At 36.4% G+C, this 19346-nt stretch overlaps 3 protein-coding genes across 3 annotated transcripts; 2 read left to right on the forward strand and 1 right to left on the reverse strand.

The window, feature by feature from the left end:
• The first annotated feature begins 6865 nt into the window (after positions 1 to 6865).
• LOC117668849 (olfactory receptor 10A7-like) lies at positions 6866 to 15399 on the forward strand. The gene is made up of 2 exons (XM_034422906.2): positions 6866 to 6887; positions 14501 to 15399. Exons 1-2 carry the CDS (start codon positions 6866 to 6868, stop codon positions 15397 to 15399), a joined length of 921 nt encoding a protein of 306 aa, XP_034278797.2.
• LOC117668848 (olfactory receptor 11L1-like) lies at positions 8707 to 9642 on the reverse strand. Its single transcript, XM_034422905.1, has one exon. It carries the CDS (start codon positions 9640 to 9642, stop codon positions 8707 to 8709), a length of 936 nt encoding a protein of 311 aa, XP_034278796.1.
• A 2452-nt stretch (positions 15400 to 17851) lies between the features above and the next one.
• Positions 17852 to 18811, forward strand: LOC117668850 (olfactory receptor 10A7-like). Its single transcript, XM_034422907.2, has one exon. It carries the CDS (start codon positions 17852 to 17854, stop codon positions 18809 to 18811), a length of 960 nt encoding a protein of 319 aa, XP_034278798.2.
• The last annotated feature ends 535 nt before the right edge of the window (positions 18812 to 19346 follow it).

Here is a 19346-nt window from a genome sequence, read left to right on the forward strand (position 1 = left end):
GGGCTGTCGCCCCAAGGCCATGCATGTCCTCAAGCCCTGTCTCTGTTCGGGGCTCCGTGGTTACCTCCTTCCATGGCTCCCACTGTTTTGGCCACACCACCAGTTGGTCGCTCATATCTGGCGCCTCGACAACCATATCGTCGGTTGCCTCCTCTTCCATCCCGAGCTCCTCTGGCAGCGCGTCCGCGGAGACCCCCTCTGCCATGCTGCCCCTGTTTTGGCTCAGCGCAACGTTCACAAGACGATGGAGGATGTTATCCTCCCAGATAACATTCTCAAGACCCACCTCCATCACCCCATCTGAACCTACCCAATCAGAGTCCAGGCCTTCCCAAATCTGAGTGACTCTGTCATGCAGGAATTGCACAAAATTCTCAGCCCTGCCCTGTAAGGAGTCTTCCCTCAATCCAGGTGAAGGAGGGAGCGGGTCACCCTAAACAGGGCTGCTGGGCGGTTCTCTGCAGACCCGATAAGAGTGGGAAAATAATTAGATTTTGCTCCTTTTATCACCACTAGGTAAATCTTAATATGGGACCTCACCAGTGTTTGGTCAGATTTGGAGCGGCTGACCCTCCAATCGCTCTCCAGGCATCTTTTCCAGCGCTTCATCTCTCTCAGGTCCTTAGAGAACCAAGGAGCCAATTGAGATCCTTGGTTAGAGGCCGCAAAGGCACGACATGGTCCAGAGCTCCAATGGCTGCCCTGTCCCAGGTGGCCACCAGTTCTTCAGTCGTGCCATGAGCATGAGTCTCGGGGAATGACCCAAGCTCCATCAGGAACCTGTCCATCCGGCGCCTGGGATGGAACCATCTAGTCGGCTTCGTCTCCCTGCGGCGAGGGGTAGTGGTTTGAAAGTCCATGCAAAGCAGAGTGATCAGACCATGACAAGGGTTTGATGACTAAATCCCCTATTTCCAGATCACTCTACCACTGACCAGAGACAAAAATCAGATCCAGAGTGTGTTCCCCCATGTGAGTAGGGGGAACTAACTGGGTCAGGTCCAAGGCCATCATGGAAGCCATGAGCTCCCGAGCCACCATAGACATTTCACTGACAGATGGCAGGTTGAAATCCCCCATAACCATAAGCCTGGGGGTATCAACCGCCACCTCGGCTATCACGTCAGGATTAGGGTTAGGGTTAGGGCCGGGCAGGGCAGGGCTGCTGCCATGCAGCAGGGAGTCAAGTACGTAATCAGCAGGCCCATCTGCACCCCACGACCCCACTTCACAAGGACGGACTCACACCCGGCTATCTTAGGTACAGTGGTCTCCCTCGGATATAGACTTTTTAAAATAATAACCGCCACCACCACCCCCACCTCTACCCTAGGCTCTCGGCTGATGGAATGCCTGGAAACCTGATGGGCACATTTCAACAAGGGACACCTCCCCTTCTGGACCCATATCCCTTCCGGATATGACCTGTATTTACAAGACTTTCACTGGATTAAATCAATTTTGACTATCTTCAAGGGGATGGTACTGAATGGAGAGGGAAACATGCAATTAGAAGACTTTCTAGAAGAAATGGATTATCTGAATTCTTTAAATCTGAATCCAGGTACAGGCAGAAGATAGAAATGCAGGAATTCAGTCATAGCTAAACCTCTTCTGGTTCCTTTGGGCTTAATACCATTAGTCATGATATCATTCCTGAATGTCTGCAAAGTTTTTAGAGTGAAAGTATTATTTTACAATGAAATTTTACTCTGAAATTTGGTAATTATAGTAAAAGATTTAGAGTTGGTGCTACTCACATATGGAATATCATAAGAGTCAGATGTCTCTTTTTGTTTAATTAACACATATTCGAAGCACTTGGGAGAGAACATCCATCAGTCCAGAATCCAATATCATCCTTATGCTATATACTATATAACCCATTTTTCACGCGACTAGGTCAGACTAGTGATGGAGTAGAAATCTTGTTTCAATACCTGGAGTCTGGATGTGATAAGTAGGTTGAAGATGGACCCAAGAAAAGTAGAACTATTAGCTAATTGAGATTCTGTAGTGTTGACTTTTATGGAAAACTTCCTAAGAGAACAAATCTGTGTTTTGGGCATAGTATTTAATTACCATATTTTTTAGAGCATAAGATGCACCTTTTTCCCTGCTAAAGAGGCTGAAAATTTGGGTGCACCTTATACTCTGAATGTAGCTTTTTTGAAGCCTTTTTTCAGCCCTAACAAGGCACTAACGAGACACTAGCAAGCAATCTTCAACTCTCTGCTGTGCTTTAATGAGGCAATCCCCATGCTTTGCTCTGACTCTCAGCTGTTCTTTAGAAGCTTTTTTTTTTCAGCCCTAACTGGGCGCTAGCCGAGTGAAGTGATCTCCCCACATGGTTTGTCTGCTTTTCTCATTGCTGCTTCCTCTCAGCTGTGCCTTAGAAGCTGTTTTTTATCCCCAAGCCAGATGAATACAGGGTAGGCAGATATTATTTTCCCTTATTTTCCTCCCCCAAAACTAAGCTGTGTCTTATGCTCCGGTGCATCTTATATTCTGAAAAATATGGCAATAGATATTGCTAGATACAAAGGTGAAGGCCATACCCATGAGGCATTTACTTAGCTTCAGCTGGAGTGATAGTTGTAGTCGTACTTAGAATGTAAAGTCTGTGCAATAGTAATTCATCACCTTATTAACATCCACATAAGCTATTGCAATATGCTTTATATATTTTCCTTGAAATTTTATATGGGACTGCCTTTGAAGACCACTGGGAATCTACAAGCATTTAATAGTGAGTGCCATACCATGGCTCCTGAGGATGTGGACAGGGTACTGGGTAAGATTAGTGCCGCCACATGTTTATTGGACCCATGTCCCTCCTGGTTGGTACTGGCCTCCCGGGAGGTTATACGAGACTGGCTCCAGGGAATTATAAGTGCGTCTCTGAGTGAGGGTGCCTTTCCTGCCACCTTGAATGAGGCGGTAGTGAGGCCCCTCCTCAAGAAGCCCTCCCTGGATCCGGCTGAATTATCCAACTATCGTCCGGTCTCCAACCTTCGTTTTGTAGTGAAGGTTGTTGAGAGTGTGGTGGCACAACAGCTTCCCCGGCACCTGGATGAAGCTATCTATCTGGACCCATACCAATCAGGCTTCAGGCAGGGATACAGCACAGAAACAGCATTGGTCGCGTTGGTGGATGATCTTTGGAGGGCTCGGGACAGGGGTTACTCCTCTGTCCTGGTCCTATTAGATCTCTCAGTGGCTTTTGATACCATCGACCATGGTATCATGCTGCAGCAGTTGAGGGGGTTAGGAATAGGGGGCACCGTTCTGCAGTGGTTCTCCTTCTTCCTCTCCGTCTGCTCGCAGTTTGTATTGGCAGGGCGGCAGAGGTCGACCTCGAGGCGCCTCGCATGGGGAATGCCGCAAGGGTCAGTCCTCTCACCCCTTCTGTTCAACATTTATGTGAAGCCACTGAGTGAGATCATCTGTGGTTTTGGGGTAAAGTGTCATCTGTATGCTGATGATACTCAGCTGTACATCTCCACCCCAGACCACCCCAATGATGCCTCTTGATGTGGAGGCCATGCGGGTCTGGATAGGGAAGAACAGGCTCAGACTCAACCCTTCCAAGACCGAGTGGCTGTGATTTCTGGTGTCCCGATATAGTCAGCAGGTGCCATCGCTGAATATTGGGACTGAATCTTTGCCCCCCACAGAGAGGGCTCGCAATCTGGGTGTCCTCCTGGATGCACGGCTGTCTTTAGAAGAGCATATGACGGCCATGGCCAGGGGGGCCTTTTATCAGGTTCACCTGATTCGCCAGTTGCAGCCCTTTCTGGACCGGGATTCCTTGCGCACAGTCAGTCACACCCTTGTCACCTCCTCGCTGGACTATTGTAATGCTCTCTACATGGGGCTCCCCTTGAAGAGCACTCGGAGGCTCCAACTGGTCCAGAATGCGGCCGCACGGGTGGTTATGGGCGCAACTCGTTGTGCCCATGTGACACCCCTCCTGCGCGAGCTGCACTGGCTCCCAGTGGTCTTCCAAGTGTGATTCAAGGTGTTGGTCACCACCTTTAAAGCACTCCATGGCATAGGACCCGGGTACCTCCGAGACCGTCCTCTGCTACCAATAGCCTCCCACTGGCCAGTTTGCTCTCACAGAGAGGGTCTCCTCAGGGTGCCATCGGCCAAGTTATGTTGGCTGGCAACACCCAGGGGGAGGGCCTTCTCTGTGGGAGCCCCAGCCCTGTGGAATGAACTGCCCCCGGAAATGCGTAAGATTTCCGACCTCTGGGTATTTCGCTGTGCACTCAAGACCCTGTTGTTCCACCAGGCTGGGCTATCAACATAATAATTTTAAATTGGGTGTTTTAAATTTCTGGGGTTTTAAATTGAGCCGAATTATTTAATAATTTTAAATTATTTTAATTTATGCTTGTCTTGTGCTTTTAATAGGCTGTACACTGCCCTGAGTCCTTCAGGAGAAGGGCGGTATAGAAATAAAATTATTATTATTATTATTATTATTATTATTATTATTATTATTATTATTATTAAATCTTTAGTGAGATTCACAGCCTTTGAGGCTGGTTAATAGCTCAGCAGCTCGAGTCCTAACCAAGGACCTAGGAACTGTTAAGGTATCGTTGGAGGATGTAAGCTGTTCCGAGTAAGATGGTTTTTTGTAGAGTCAAAATGTTCAAGTCCGGCAAAATTATTATTATTATTATTATTATTATTATTATTATTATTATTATTATTTGCACTAATCAAACAGGTGGCAAGAAAGTAGGGGCAGTCACAACACAGGTTATGTAGACAGTAAACACAGGGTCAATCAAAATGGACTAAAATGTCTATAGATCAATGCACAGAGTATGAGGAATAAATAGGGTGAATTAGAAATTCAAGTAAAATGAGGGCAGATATGATATTGTTACCATTATGGAAACTTGTGGGATGAAACCCACAAATGGAACATACAGCTAGTGGGATTTAAATTACTTAAAAGAAATGGACCAAATAAAAGAGGAGGTGGAGTTGCATTATATATAAGAAATAACTACATCTCTACAGAAATAGAGCACAACAATGTTGAATACACAATTATATTGAATACATTTGGGTCAATCTTAAAGGGGGAAAATATTAAAGGGGTATAAATTGTAGAGAATATAGAAATTAGTAACTAATATATAAAATGTGTGTATATATAGTTGGTTATAGATATTATCTATAGTTTTAACTGGGTTGTTTTAAATTGATGGCCAAAATGATTTAATGTCTTTTAAACTGCTTTTAAATTCTATATGTTGTGTTTTACCATGGCTGTTCACTGCCCTGAGTCCTGTTGGAGAAGGGCAGTATATAAATAAATTAAATAAATAAATTATCAAAGATGCTGGTATCGGAAAGCTGTAAAAATGTAACAATGATGTTAAAGATGTAAATGTTGAATAAAAATTATTTTAAAAAAAATAAAGGGGAAAAATGACATTGCCATAGGTATATACTATAGGCCACCCAACCAAACAGATGAACTTTTTGCTAGTCAGATAACTAATGTATGTAGGAAACACATCACAATAGTAATGGGGGATTTTAACTACTCTGACATCATCTGGGAGACAAACTGCATCAAGTGAAAGATCCAACAGATTTCTAACAAATCTAGCAGACAACTTTGTTTCCCAAAAAGTAGAAAATGGGAACAAGGGGAAAGTGGCAAGCAACAGGGAGAAAGCAGAACTACTTAACTCATTTTTGCATCTATCTTTACACAAAGGGAAAAAACAGTACAACCTATTAAAAACAGCACCACAAAAAACAGATTAGGAACACAAGTTAAAATAGGGAAGAAAATGGTAAGTGAACACCTGCCTACCCTATACGAGTTCAAATCACCAGAACCAGATGGATTACACCCCAAGGTTCTGAAGGAACTGGCAGACAAGATCTCAGAACCATTGAACTATATCTTTCAAAGATCCTGGAGCACAGGGGAACTGCCAGAGGACTGGAAAAGAGCTGATGTAGTTCCCATCTTCAAAAAAGGAAAGAAAAAAAAAACAGATCCAGGAAACTACAGATCTATCAGCCTGACTTCAATATCAGGGAAGATTCTGGAAAAGATAATCAAGCAACGAATCAGCGAACACCTAGAAGCAAACAAAGTAATAACCAAAAGCCAGCATGGGTTTGTCAAAAACAGATCATGCAGACTAATCTTATTGCATTCTTTGACAAAGTGACAAAATTAATGAACCAGAGGAATATTGTCCATATAATTTACTTGGACTTCAGTAAGGCATTTAATAAAGTAGACTATAACCTACTACTAAAGTAGAAAAATGTTGGTTAGACAGCGTCACCACCAGATGGATTTGTAACTGGTTGATCAGCCACACTCAACATGTAGTCGTCAATAAAATTGCATCTACATGGAGGGAAGTATGCAGTGTAGTATCCCAAGGCTCTGTTTTAGGCCCAGTATTCTTCAACATCTTCCTCTATGACTTGGACGAGGGGATAGATGGGGAATTCATCAAATTTGCACATGACACCAAGCTGGCAGGAATAGCCAACATTCCGGAACATAGGCTTAAGATACAGACGGATCTTGACAGACTTGAACATTGGGCGCTATCTAACAAAATCAAATTCAATGGTGAAAAAAGTAAAGTTCTACATTTAGGCAAGAAAAACAAAATGCACAGATATAGCATATGTGTAACCTTGCTCAATAGTAGTAACTGTGAGAGGGATCTTGGAGTCCTAGTGGACAACCATTTAAATATGAGCCAGCAATGTGCAGCAGCTGCCAAAAATGCCAACACAGTTCTAGACGGCATAAACAGAGGGACAGAATCAAGATCATGTGAAGTGTTAATATCATTTTATAATGCCTTGGAAAGGCCAGACTTGGAATACTGCATTCAGTTTTGGTCGTCAGGATGTAAAAAAGATGTTGAGACTCTAGAAAAAATGCAGAAAAGAGCAACAAAAATGATTAGGGGACTAAAACATATAATGCAGGAACTGGGTATGTCTAGTTTAATAACTATGGCAGACATGATAACAGTGTTCCAATATCTCAGGGGCTGCTCAAAGAAGAGGGAGTCAAGCTATTCTCCAAAGCACCTGGGGGTAGGCCATGAAACAATGGGTAGAAACTAATCAAAGAGAGAAGCAACTTAGAACTAAGGAGAAATTTCCTGACAGTTAGAACAATTAATAAGTGGAACAACTTGCCTGCAGAAGTTGTGAATGGAACACTGGAAATTTTAAAGAAGATGTTGGATAACCATTTGTCTGAAGTGGTGAAAGGTTTCCTCACTAAGCAGGATGTTGGACTAGAAGATCTCCAAGGACCCTTCCAACTCTGTTATTCTATATTCTACAATTGTATAGAATGTGCCAAATGTAACTCCTAGTAATTTCAAAATTTAGGAGATAAGGGAATCAGTATCTTCCTATACACTGCAGGAGTGTCAAATTGGCGGCCAGGAGGTCGGATACCTCATATGCAGGCCACACTCACCCCACTCCACAAAGAACAAAAGCGTCACGAAATGTCACGTGACAGCAACATGATGTGGTGAGTTTGACACCTGTGCTGTTCAGCATAACTTCCCTTGGCATATTAAATTAAATAAGCCTTGGGCAGTTTGAATCTTTGTTTCAGAATCAATTGCTCTGGCAGAAAAAGCATAATTCCTGAGTCATGCTTGAAGACACAGTTCAATCAATGGAAGCTTAAACATTCCAAAATATTTATATAACAAATGGACAAAACTAGGTCCTATGCAACTTCAATTGCATTTGGAAGTCTACTGATAATCAATGCATCTTGGATAGTAAGAAAGCTACTTAGGCATAATTGTTCAAACTAATGCATTTTTCACAACTTGCAGCAGAAAGACTATTTGGTTTTACATTTATTTTGAAACTGTTCCATCATCATCAATTTTCAATTAAAATTGTAACTTGTAATTTTTTTTATTATAAGTGTCCATATATATTTTCTTTGAAATTTTATATACTTCAGTAAAGTTTATTCAAAATGTTTCAATTACAGCTTTACTAGAATTTTTAAATGCCATGTGTATTTCATAAATATTTTGTCAAAAAAATTGATAAAAGCTTTTGTAATAAAAGTTATCTAGAAGACCATATAAATTATCAATTCTATCACCCTATCCATAAAAAATTAAAGCCAATCATAAAAGGAATAGTGACAAGTGGGAGAGGAAAGACTTAAGAATTTCAGACTGTTGACAAATTAATATGAACTTTACTCATACTTAAATTGCTGAAACATAATATTTAATAAAACAGAATTAGAATACTATTAAATATTCAGGAAATAATCAGCTGTATTTAATTTACTTTGAAAATTTAATATAATTTAAATTAATTAATAAAAATATTTAATAAAACCAAATAAAATATTTTCCATAGTCCTTCCCTGTTTTTAACATTGTCTTCTTATTCTTACTGGAATACAATCTAGCACATCATTCAAAGCCAACATGCAGCTCTCAGCTGAGACAGGTTGTACATTTTGCTTCCTACCAAGATAATTTTGAGAGGGAAAATATTTTATACAGTCTCATTTCTATTATTATTCATATAATAATAGAATAATAATAAATCATAATAATAAGTACATAAATCCATTTATTTATTTTCTGTTCGTTTAACCATAAAAGGAAAGAATCTACTTAGACTTCAGTCTCCAATTTACACATGGATTTTCAGAATATTTGCCATCATCTTTTTCATGGCTTCTTTGACATCTTTGTTTCTCAGGCTATATATGAGAGGGTTAGCTATGGGTGGAAGGACTGTGTAAAGGACAGAAGCTAGTTTATTGAGGTTTATGGTTTCAGTTTTGGGTATTAGATATACAATTATTAATGCTCCATAGAAAATAGAGACTACAATCAGGTGAGAAGAACAGGTAGCAAAAGTCCTTTGTCTCCCTGTAGTGCTTGGAATTTTTAGGATAGTAATAATAATATACGCATAAGATGTCAGTGTCAAAACAAAAGGAGGAAAAGTAAAGATGAATGAAACTATTATTGTGACATTTTTCACAAGGTTGATGTGATTGCAAGAGAGTTTTACAAGTGGGAGAGAATCACAATAGAAGTGATCAATTTCATGTGGACCACAGAATTGTATTTTTAAGACCATACCTAAAAATATAGAGGTAAATATCATACTATTCAGCCAAGAGGCAATAACTAATTGAACACAAACTCTTATGTTCATAATTGTTGCATATTGGAGAGGCTTACAGACAGCTAAATATCTGTCAAATGACATCACAGAGAGGAGGTAGCACTCAGTACTAATCAGGAATGCAAAGAAATATAGCTGAGTAATACAACCCGAGGCAGATATTTTCTTGTCTCCTGTCAGAAGACTAGCTAGAGTTCTGGGCAGGATGGTTGAGCTGTAGAAAATCTCCAAGCAGGACAAATTTCCCAAAAAGAAATACATTGGGGTATGTAGATGTCGATCATTCACAATAAGAAGAATAGCAATAATATTGGCAGCCATGGTCATAATATATATTACCAGAAAAATTAGAAACAGAACAATCTGCAGATGATAAAGTTCTCCAAATCCAAGAAGAATAAATTCTGTGATTTCTGTCTGATTTCTCCACATTATGTTTCTTATAAGCTAATGTTGGTTCCTGAAATAATTTTTAAACATGAGATTGCTTAGAGATATTTATTATTTCTAGAAGTATCTGTTAAAGATTTGCTCAAATTTTAAAAAAAGAAATTGGTCTATAAAATTTATTTGAAACTTTCAGAATGGCACATGAACATTTGGCTGACAATTTCCTGCTTATTCCCAGATAACAGATGGAAAACATGCTATCATTAAGCAGAAATCTATTTCAGAGTAAAGGAATTTGGTTAAAAATTAAAAGATATTTTAAATATCTTGGATTATCAAAGATAAATCCAATTTGTTATGCTATTTTGAAATCAAATAAATATAAATAATTTTTGAAACAACTAGTGGGAATATATTAAATAAATAAAAGAAATACATTTCAGGATATAGGATACAAACAACAAAAGAAGATTCTGTTTTCCTCATTGAGTAACTTTTTCCCCCAAAATTCAATTATTAGACTAATTAAATTATGAACACCCTTCATTTTAGCATAGGATGATCATAGAATGACCCAATGTTGCCTATCTATTTTTTCTCCACAATGTTTATTTCATCCTGGCAAATAAATGTATCTCTCTTGCCTGTTATTACTGAAAGTGTTAATTTTTAATATCTATTTTTAGTACTTGGCCATCATTACAAAATTTATATTTAGTTCATCTGATCATAACCACTTTAAATCACACTCACATGAAATATTTAAGATACTTTTCAACAATTAAACATTTTTGGTAAAGCATTTTAAAACAATAGATGATATATAGCTAATAATAAAAACATTATTTGTGAAAAGTATGAACAAGATAATGTGGTACATATCTGTATCATGGTAAACATATTCACTGATATTACCTATAATCCAGGAAATAAATTATACAGTATCTTCCTTTTGCATGAATGTGAAAGTACTTGGTATAAATCTATTCCTCATTCTTTTGTTTATATCTTATACCATACCAGACAAAACTCTCCCTTTGGGAAGCATTTGACTTCAGTAAGAATAGTTGGCATCACAAGAGACTGATTCTTAAAGAAGGCTATAGAGACAATTATTAGCTGTAATCAGTGGGAAAAATTATAAATATGGAGTTGAATGATGACATACAGAAAATGTCTGAATAAAAGAAAGCACCAACTTTCCAATAATATCAAACACATAATATGCATTTTTGCATACAATTTAAAATAATGCTTGAAAGGTTTTCCTTTTCTATTAATCACTAAATTAGACTGAGATTTAATCTTGCTTAGAAAATATGGGATTCACAATAACCTAAATATAATAAATTTCAGACTGAATCTATTGGAGTTGTTCCAATATTTTCCCTTAGAAGACCCTTTTGTTTTTAAAAACAATATTTCCATTCATTGTGGGAGGAGTAGAAATTAATCCCATATAGAATGGTGGCCCTTTATATCCAGAGTCAGCTGGTACTTAAGTCTATGAAATGAACTAAATTGTGGTTTACAAACAAACATGACTCAGTCTCATTATTTCTAGGGAGTGATCATTTCCAGAAATTTGGCTTCATCAAAGAAGAGAGAGAGAGAGAGAGAGAGAGAGAGAGAGAGAGAGAGAGAGAGAGAGAGAAACACACACATACACAGATGAATGCATGTTTGCATGCATACAGATTCTGCCAGACCAACAAGGTATACAAGACTAAGAAACCAATGCCATATAGGCAAAAATTACTTACATAGTAACAGCTTCAATAATATATATATTAGTTTATTAGAAACATCTGTCTACTTTATGAATTAATCTTCAATTAGGTTTGTTTTACTCTAATCCATTAGTGATATCACAAAATGATTTTGAACTCAGATTTGGTATCAATAGGTATCTAATACCAGATTTGGTAACAGATTGCTTTGATATTGTTGACCATAAATAAATATGATCAGCAAGATAATAATCAAATTCAAATTCTGTACAAAAATATTTGTAACTGATGGCATCAAAGCTTGACTTTAGATTTCTTTTTCTAGGGTTTCTTGTATATTTAAATAATCAAAGGACAATGGGAACATCATGACAACATTGGTCTCACAAGCACATACTGAAAGTTATATATGAGAAAGCAATGACATGCACTAGATGCCTTCTAAGATTATTATAACAATATTGCTTAATGAGCATAATTCAGTGAGACAGCACAAATTTGTCCTTAGTTAATTTTTTAAAAATCTGGATTTCATTAGTATTTGAATGGGACACTAAATATATTGTGTGTAAAAATATAGTATGTATGTTAGTATGCCCCATAAATAAATTGTCGCTCCTCAAGACTTTTTATCCACTTCCACTACTGAGAAGGATGGGAACATTGTTGTATCTTTCAACATGCATGAAATGCATGAAAAAATTCACTCATTTTTGTTAATTGTTATCAACTAAATGCATAAAAAGAGATATGTTTTACTTTTGAATTCTCGATAGTGTCTTTCATATTAAGTGATTGTTTCTTCAGCTGTTTCAACAGGATGCTAAGGAATTGGAAAAACAATTTCAAAGATGTTACAGTTACTCAAACAAACTGCCAGAAGATGAATATAGGATAATACCTGAGCTTTGATGTTATCTAATTTAGTTTATTAAAAAAGGTAAAGGTTCCTCTTGCAGATATCCACTAGTCATTCCCGACTCTAAGGGGCAGTGCTCATCTCCATTTCAAAGCCGACGAGCCAGTGCTGTCCAAAGATATGTCCGTGGTCATGTGGCTGGCATGACTAAATGCCAAAGAAACATGGAATGCTGTTACCTTCCCACCAAAGGTGGTCCTTATTTTTCTACTTCATTTTTTTACGTGTTTTTGAACTGCTAGGTTGGCAGAAGCTGGGAAAAATACCAGGAGCTCACTCCGTTACGCAGCACTAGAGATTCGAACTGCTGAACTGCCAACCTTTCGATCGACAAGCTCAGTGTCTTAGCCCCTGAGCCACCGCATCTCCTCCAATTTAGCTTATAATTACTATTAATTCTACAGACTCATTTGAACACATTCAGAACTAATTTAAATAAGTTTATTTTTGTTTCATAATTAGTCCCTCCTGAGATTTAACTCTAGAGGTTAGATATTCAGCAAAGGCAATAAAACGAGAGACAAACCAAGTAGGTTAGGGATTTTTTTCTTCCTAAAAGAAACCCAAAGATCAATGAAAGAAAAATGTGATATGTATATTAGTGTGTAATATATGTGCAAAGATGCAGCAGTTGAACTCTACATAGCTTCTTTCCTCAGTTATCTCCAATGGAGGTATTTCCTTTAATTATCAGTAATGCACATCTTATATATACAGTAGATAATCTTAGAACTTTTTAAAATATTATGGCAGGGATGGAGAAAAAAACAGTCCTAATCCTCATTTAATCTGCCTTTGGATTATGTTCAATAATTAATTATGATGTAACAATTTTAATATAAAATGATACTTTCATTTTTCCCCATGGAAGAACAGTTCTTCCAAAATATGTGGGTCATTTAATGACACTAAATGATAGCTGGGCTGGCTTGATCCCATTCTTTTGGTTTTAATTTTGGAATTGATTTTAATTGGACTGTTTTAAATTGTGGGCCGAAATAATTTACTATCTTTTAAACTGTTTTTAAATTTTGTATGTTATGTTTTACCTTGGCTGTTCACCACCTTGAGTCCTGCTGGATAAGGGCGGTATAAAAATCAAATAAATAAATAAATAAAATAAATAAATAGTGCTACAAACATTAAGAATTTAAACAAAAGTTTACTCATAGGATCTCAATAAAATTGCCAGCAGTTTTAAGCGTCACTGATTACGAGAGAGAGAGGGAGAGGGAGAGAGGGAGAGGGAGTGGGAGAGAGGGAGAGAGAGAGAAAGAGGGAGAGGGAGAGGGGGGGAGGAAGAGAGAGGGGGAGAGGGAGAGATTTCCCACTATTAAAAGTTGAAAGAATGAGGAAATGGAGAGGAAGGGAAAGAGGGAGAGAAGATTTGTCTATTTGAATGTAATCTCAATATTTGGGTGGGGAGGGGAGTATGGCTTTGTATGCTTTGGTAGGATGAAATGCCAGGATAAAAATTGAAAGATATGAGTTGATTCAAGTGATATCTCTTCTTTTAGGCAGAAGAAACTTTCACCCAGTTGCAGACCAGACATGATGGCCACCTATGTAGAATACCATCAGTGACATCATACATCTCTTGTTGCATCACTTGGTAAATTCTCATTTCTTTTCCAATATCTGCTATCCATTCAATTTCAAACTGTTTTATTTTCCTCATGATGGAATATGTTTCAAATAATTTTTCCACATTAGTAAAGGTATATGGCTATATGGAGAAAAAAAATCATATAAAATATAAAGCCATCAATTATTTAAAGTCAATTAATTTTTCAGAAGATAATTTCAAACTTTTGTTATTGTATCTGTCTAGCTGAAATAGGACTTATTGCCTTTGTTAAACCTTGTTGCTGGCAAATTCCCTCCCTCCCAAAGTTATCTGAATTTGTCTAAAATCAAACCAGAAATACAAATACAATTGGATGCAAGCTGGCATGAAGATTAGAGTTCCAAGAAATTTCCAAGTGTTTGCCATAGTGATACAAATTCATACAATAATATTATCTTGTTTGTATGTTATAATTAAAAGATTTTTAATTGACTTATTTTTAAATGCAGTACTGAAAAAACTCAATTCCATAGTTGTTGCTAGAATAAAACAGTGGTAATATCATAAAATATATTATATTTTTTATTTTAAACACGTATTAAATTCAATCTGTTTTTCAGAACTGCTGATACCATCACTATTGATGTATTATGAGAAAGGCAGTAGAGGGAAACAGAACTGCCCCTGTCACTGATTTCCTCCTTCTGGGTTTTGGAGAATTATATGGTCTTCAGATCATCTTATTCCTTGTATTCTTGGTTGTCTACATTCTGACTATTATGGCAAATTTTCTCACCATCCTTCTGATATTGACTGATCTGCATCTACACACACCTATGTATTTCTTTCTCGGGAATTTGTCCTGTTTGGAAATGATTTACAGTACTACTATCCTCCCCAAAATGTTGGCCAGTCTCTTGACAGGGGACAAATTCATCTCTCTCAAAGGATGCATGACACAACTATATTTCTTTGGTTTCTTAGCTAGCACAGAATGTTGCCTCCTCTCTGTAATGTCTTATGATCGCTTCCTAGCCATATGCAGACCCTTACATTATGCAACTTCAATGAAAAGCACACTTTGCATTCAGTTAGCAGCTGGCTCTTGGATCAGTAGCATGGCATTAACTTCTATATACTCAGTCGTGATGTCAACACTTTGGTTTTGTGGTCCTAATGAAATAGATCATTTCTTTTGTGAATCACTGCCATTAATAGGACTCTCATGCAGTGACACAACCCTTGTGAAATACGTCAGTGTATTTATGGCTTTTATATTAACTTTTCTCCCTTTTATTTTGACTATAATATCTTATGCATGTATCATTAATACCATTTCGAGAATTCCATCAAGTACTGGAAGGCAAAAGGCCTTTTCCACCTGTTCTTCTCATTTGATTGTTGTCTCTCTTTTTTATGGGACACTAATCATCACATACCTGATGCCAGAAAGCAAAGGCATGAAAAACCCCAGTAAAATATTTTCCGTTTTGTATACTGTCCTTCCACCCTTTTTCAACCCCCTGATATATAGTCTAAGAAATAGAGATGTCAAAGAAGGCCTGAATAAGCTAATACACTGATTTTGGAAAAAATATATTTTGACTTAAGGACAAAAAAATCTCCATGGTCAGGTGATCTATGGTCAGATATAAAAGCCCCATTCAACTGAACAATTTATGCATTGATACAATATATGCTTAATTGGTGGTAAATTCCACTAAATTCAATAGGGCTTATTGTTATATAAATAATGTTGACTTACAGAGTCAACATTACAGATTTTTTAAAAAGGTTTTGATAAAGAGGAAACACGGCTCTTTCCAGTCTGATTAGAAAGAGAAAAAAAGATTTGATTATCCTGCATTTAGCTTTCTCATGTTGTTGTTGCTACTGTATAAAGATGTCATACAAATTTCCACCCTTAAAATGTTTATTAACAGTGAAGGAAGTGACAATATCACAATAATAGGTCTTTCTGCAGAAACCTGGCAAGATATGTAAGAAAATGCAGCAACTGTTACTAAAATGCCTCTTTATCAGGAGACACACTAACCCCTTTTCTATAAATAAATATATATTATGCTTGGGGCTTTTGCATTGCTTTGTAGCATGCTATTTCATAAACAGAACCTGCGCACGTTTCGCCGTGCTCTCAAAACTTTTCTATTTCAGCAAGCTGGCCTGGCCTAACTCCCCTCTTTTAAATTCTTAAATTTTAAATTTTTTAATTCGTGATTTTATAAATTGGGTGTTTTAATCTGTGTTTCGGCCGAAATATTTAATAATTTTAAGGGATTTTTAATATTTGTATTGTCTGTATTTTATCTTGGCTGTTCACCGCTCTGAGTCCTTCGGGAGTAGGGCGGTATAGAAATTTGATTAATAAATAAATAAATAAATAAATAAATAAATATATTACAAGTTGAATACAAAGGACAATGTGTGCATCCACTTTAAATATAATTAAATATGCTTAAGTTTGATTATGTATTTGGTACATAATTAAGGAAGTTGGCAAGTGAGAAGGCATATTTTAAAGGCTTACTTCCATAATTTTTTTTTTCTGCCAGAAATAGACACAAGTGAGTTTTGAAAAGAAACTGGAAGTTATTTTAGATCCAAATGATTGTTCTTGTGAGGTAATATTAAATGGCATAGGATAGCTGCAGGAAGTGGAAAACTACTGAAACTACCACCTGTATCTTGTATCCTGTTTTGAAATATTCCACTTGTAGAGGTCACAATATATTGAACATAAATGGAAGAAGCTCAAAAGGTTATGTGACAGTAGAGTGATTCTTGAGATTATTGCTTTTTAGACAGTTAAACTTGCATCAATAAAGCTGTTTGTTCCTTTGAATTTTGAATGTTTACCATACATATAACTAGTGGTTTTATTCATGATTGAACTATTTTGAATTATAATAAAGCCTATTGATTTGCTATAGTCCTATAGCAAACAGAGATTTCCTGTAGTCTCTTGACTTAGTTGATTACCATTAGGTGATTATCCTTATATTCTAAGTGGATTTTTTTTAATAAATTTGAATTGAATTTTTATTTAGCTGATTTGCCAAGATATCCAATTTCAAATAATACATATTAGAGAAACAAATGAATTTATTCCCAATGTTCTCTTCTTTAGAGATTCCATTGAATAATGGTATGTTTACATATTTTTCAATCTAAATTAGATTCAGTCTAAATCCTTTCACATTACTTCATGCAACAATTTAAAACTAATTGTAAACATGTATTTCACAATTTGTCAAAGGCCCTTTGAGGGTGTACTTATTTTCCTGAAGTCTAAATAATCACCAAAGGGAGACTTAAAGAAGACAGGAGATGTGAAAGAAAGAGAATGGGAGAGATATAGGTTTGCTAAGTATTTTCAAGATTGGTGAAGAAAGGTATATAGAGAGATAATATTGAGTGAAAACATTTGGAGTCATTTCAAACTTGAATTTTTCTCTATTTATAACTGAGGTGTACAACCCTCCAATTTTCTGCACAATTTCAATTTTCAGCTATATGCATCTATAATCAGTCAACTCTTTAAGATATTGGATATAATTCATGGTGAAATATCTTCATCTATCTGTAAGCTAGTAGTCAATCAATAATTTTCTAGAATATGAACAAGGAGATGAATTGCTATTTCAGTAGCATTTCATGAACTATTTTATACAGTTCCAAAGAGTCTTTTAATCAACACTTATTTTATAATCAAGTATATTATAGCAATATAATATTAAAAAACTGTGCAATTTGTAAAATAGGATTATTTATTTATTTATTTATTCACTTATTTGTTTGTTTGTTTGTTTGTTTGTTAATTTGTTAATTTGTTTGCTTGTTTGTTGTAGCTTTCAATGGAAATAGACATTTTTGGTGGCACCATGAACTTAGCTTCTTGACTGCTTGTACAGTGAAATTCTGATGGATGTTTCTGAATTTCAAATTCCACAATTTTTACTAGTCTGTACTGTACATTGATTTTTCTGGACCAGTATACATAGACTGTGAAAAGCAATGCTGGGTAATCAGACTGTCATCTCTCATGTCATCCTTCTGGGATTTGGGGAGCTTCATGGTATGCAGATGTTCCTTTTCCAGTCTTTTTTAATTATCTACATATTTACCATAATAGCCAATTTCCTGACTGTTCTTGTAATTCTTGTGGATCAGCATTTGCATACACCCATGTATTTCTTCCTTGGAAATTTGTCCTCTTTGGAAATGATGTACAGTTCTACAATCTTGCCTAAGATGTTGGACAGTCTTTTAACAGGGGAAAAATCCATTTCTTTCAAAGGATGTATTACACAGCTCTATTTCTTTGCTTTCCTATGTAGTACAGAATGCTACCTCCTTTCTGTAATGTCTTATGATCGATTTTTAGCCATATGTAAACCTCTGCATTATGCTACTGCAATGAGAATTACACGTTGCATCCAGTTAGCTGCTGTGTCTTGGATTAATGGCATGGTATTTACATCTGTATATTTGATCTTCATGTTACAGCTTTGGTTCTGTGGCCCCAATGAAATTGACCATTTCTTTTGTGAAACCTTGCCATTAATAAAGCTATCTTGCAGTGATACCACTTTTATGAAACATGCTGTTTCAGTCTTGGCTTACACATTCACTTTTCCTCCATTTACATTGACTTTTATGTCTTACATATTTATACTGAGAACCATTTTGAGAATTCCATCTAGGACTGGGAGACAAAAAGCATTTTCCACCTGTTCTTCTCATCTGATTGTTGTCACATTTTTTTATGGGGCAATTGCAGTTGTATACTTGATGCCAGAAACTGAAGAAAAGAAAAATCCTAGTAAATTCTTTTCTCTGTTATATACTGCCCTTCCTTCATTATTCAACCCTCTAATATACACCTTGAGAAATAAGGATGTCAAAGAAGCTGTGAAGAAACTACTATTTAGATTTTGGAAGACAAGATATGTTAATCTTCATTTAAAAGAGTAATGAACTATCTTATACTTGATGTGACTTTTCTCTAAAAATGGAGGCTAGGAATGCCACTAATAAAAACCAACAAAAGGGAGCAGAAATGTTCCTTGGAAAATTTCTGGGATAAGTTTATTCATTGTAAAAGTGGATAGTTCTAATTCTTGGGCTCATCAAGAATAATTATACATTACACTTTGTATAGTATAAAAATATAGTATTTTTTTTACTTGCTTTCTATTGACTAAAAGCACTTTGATTGGTTTTCTCACACTAATTCAATACTCTGTCAAAATGAATTTTTAAGATTTTCCATTTTAAAATATAAATACATAGTATATAACTATAAGGTATAAATATCTGCCCGTGTGGCTATTTGATAGCTTACAATGTCCAATGATAGCCCAATTTGATTTTCAGCATTTTCAGCTTCAAAAAAATCTAAACTAAGTGCTTCAATTAATGATTAAATCTAATGATACAAAAATATCAATACTCCTTGTTCAGTTTTGTAGGTCATCAATTTATTTGATATGCAAACTTTAATTCTTCA

The sequence above is a fragment of the Pantherophis guttatus genome, chromosome 4 (assembly GCF_059756535.1).
Source record: "Pantherophis guttatus breed Tessera chromosome 4, ASM5975653v1, whole genome shotgun sequence".
NCBI lineage: Eukaryota > Metazoa > Chordata > Lepidosauria > Squamata > Colubridae > Pantherophis > Pantherophis guttatus.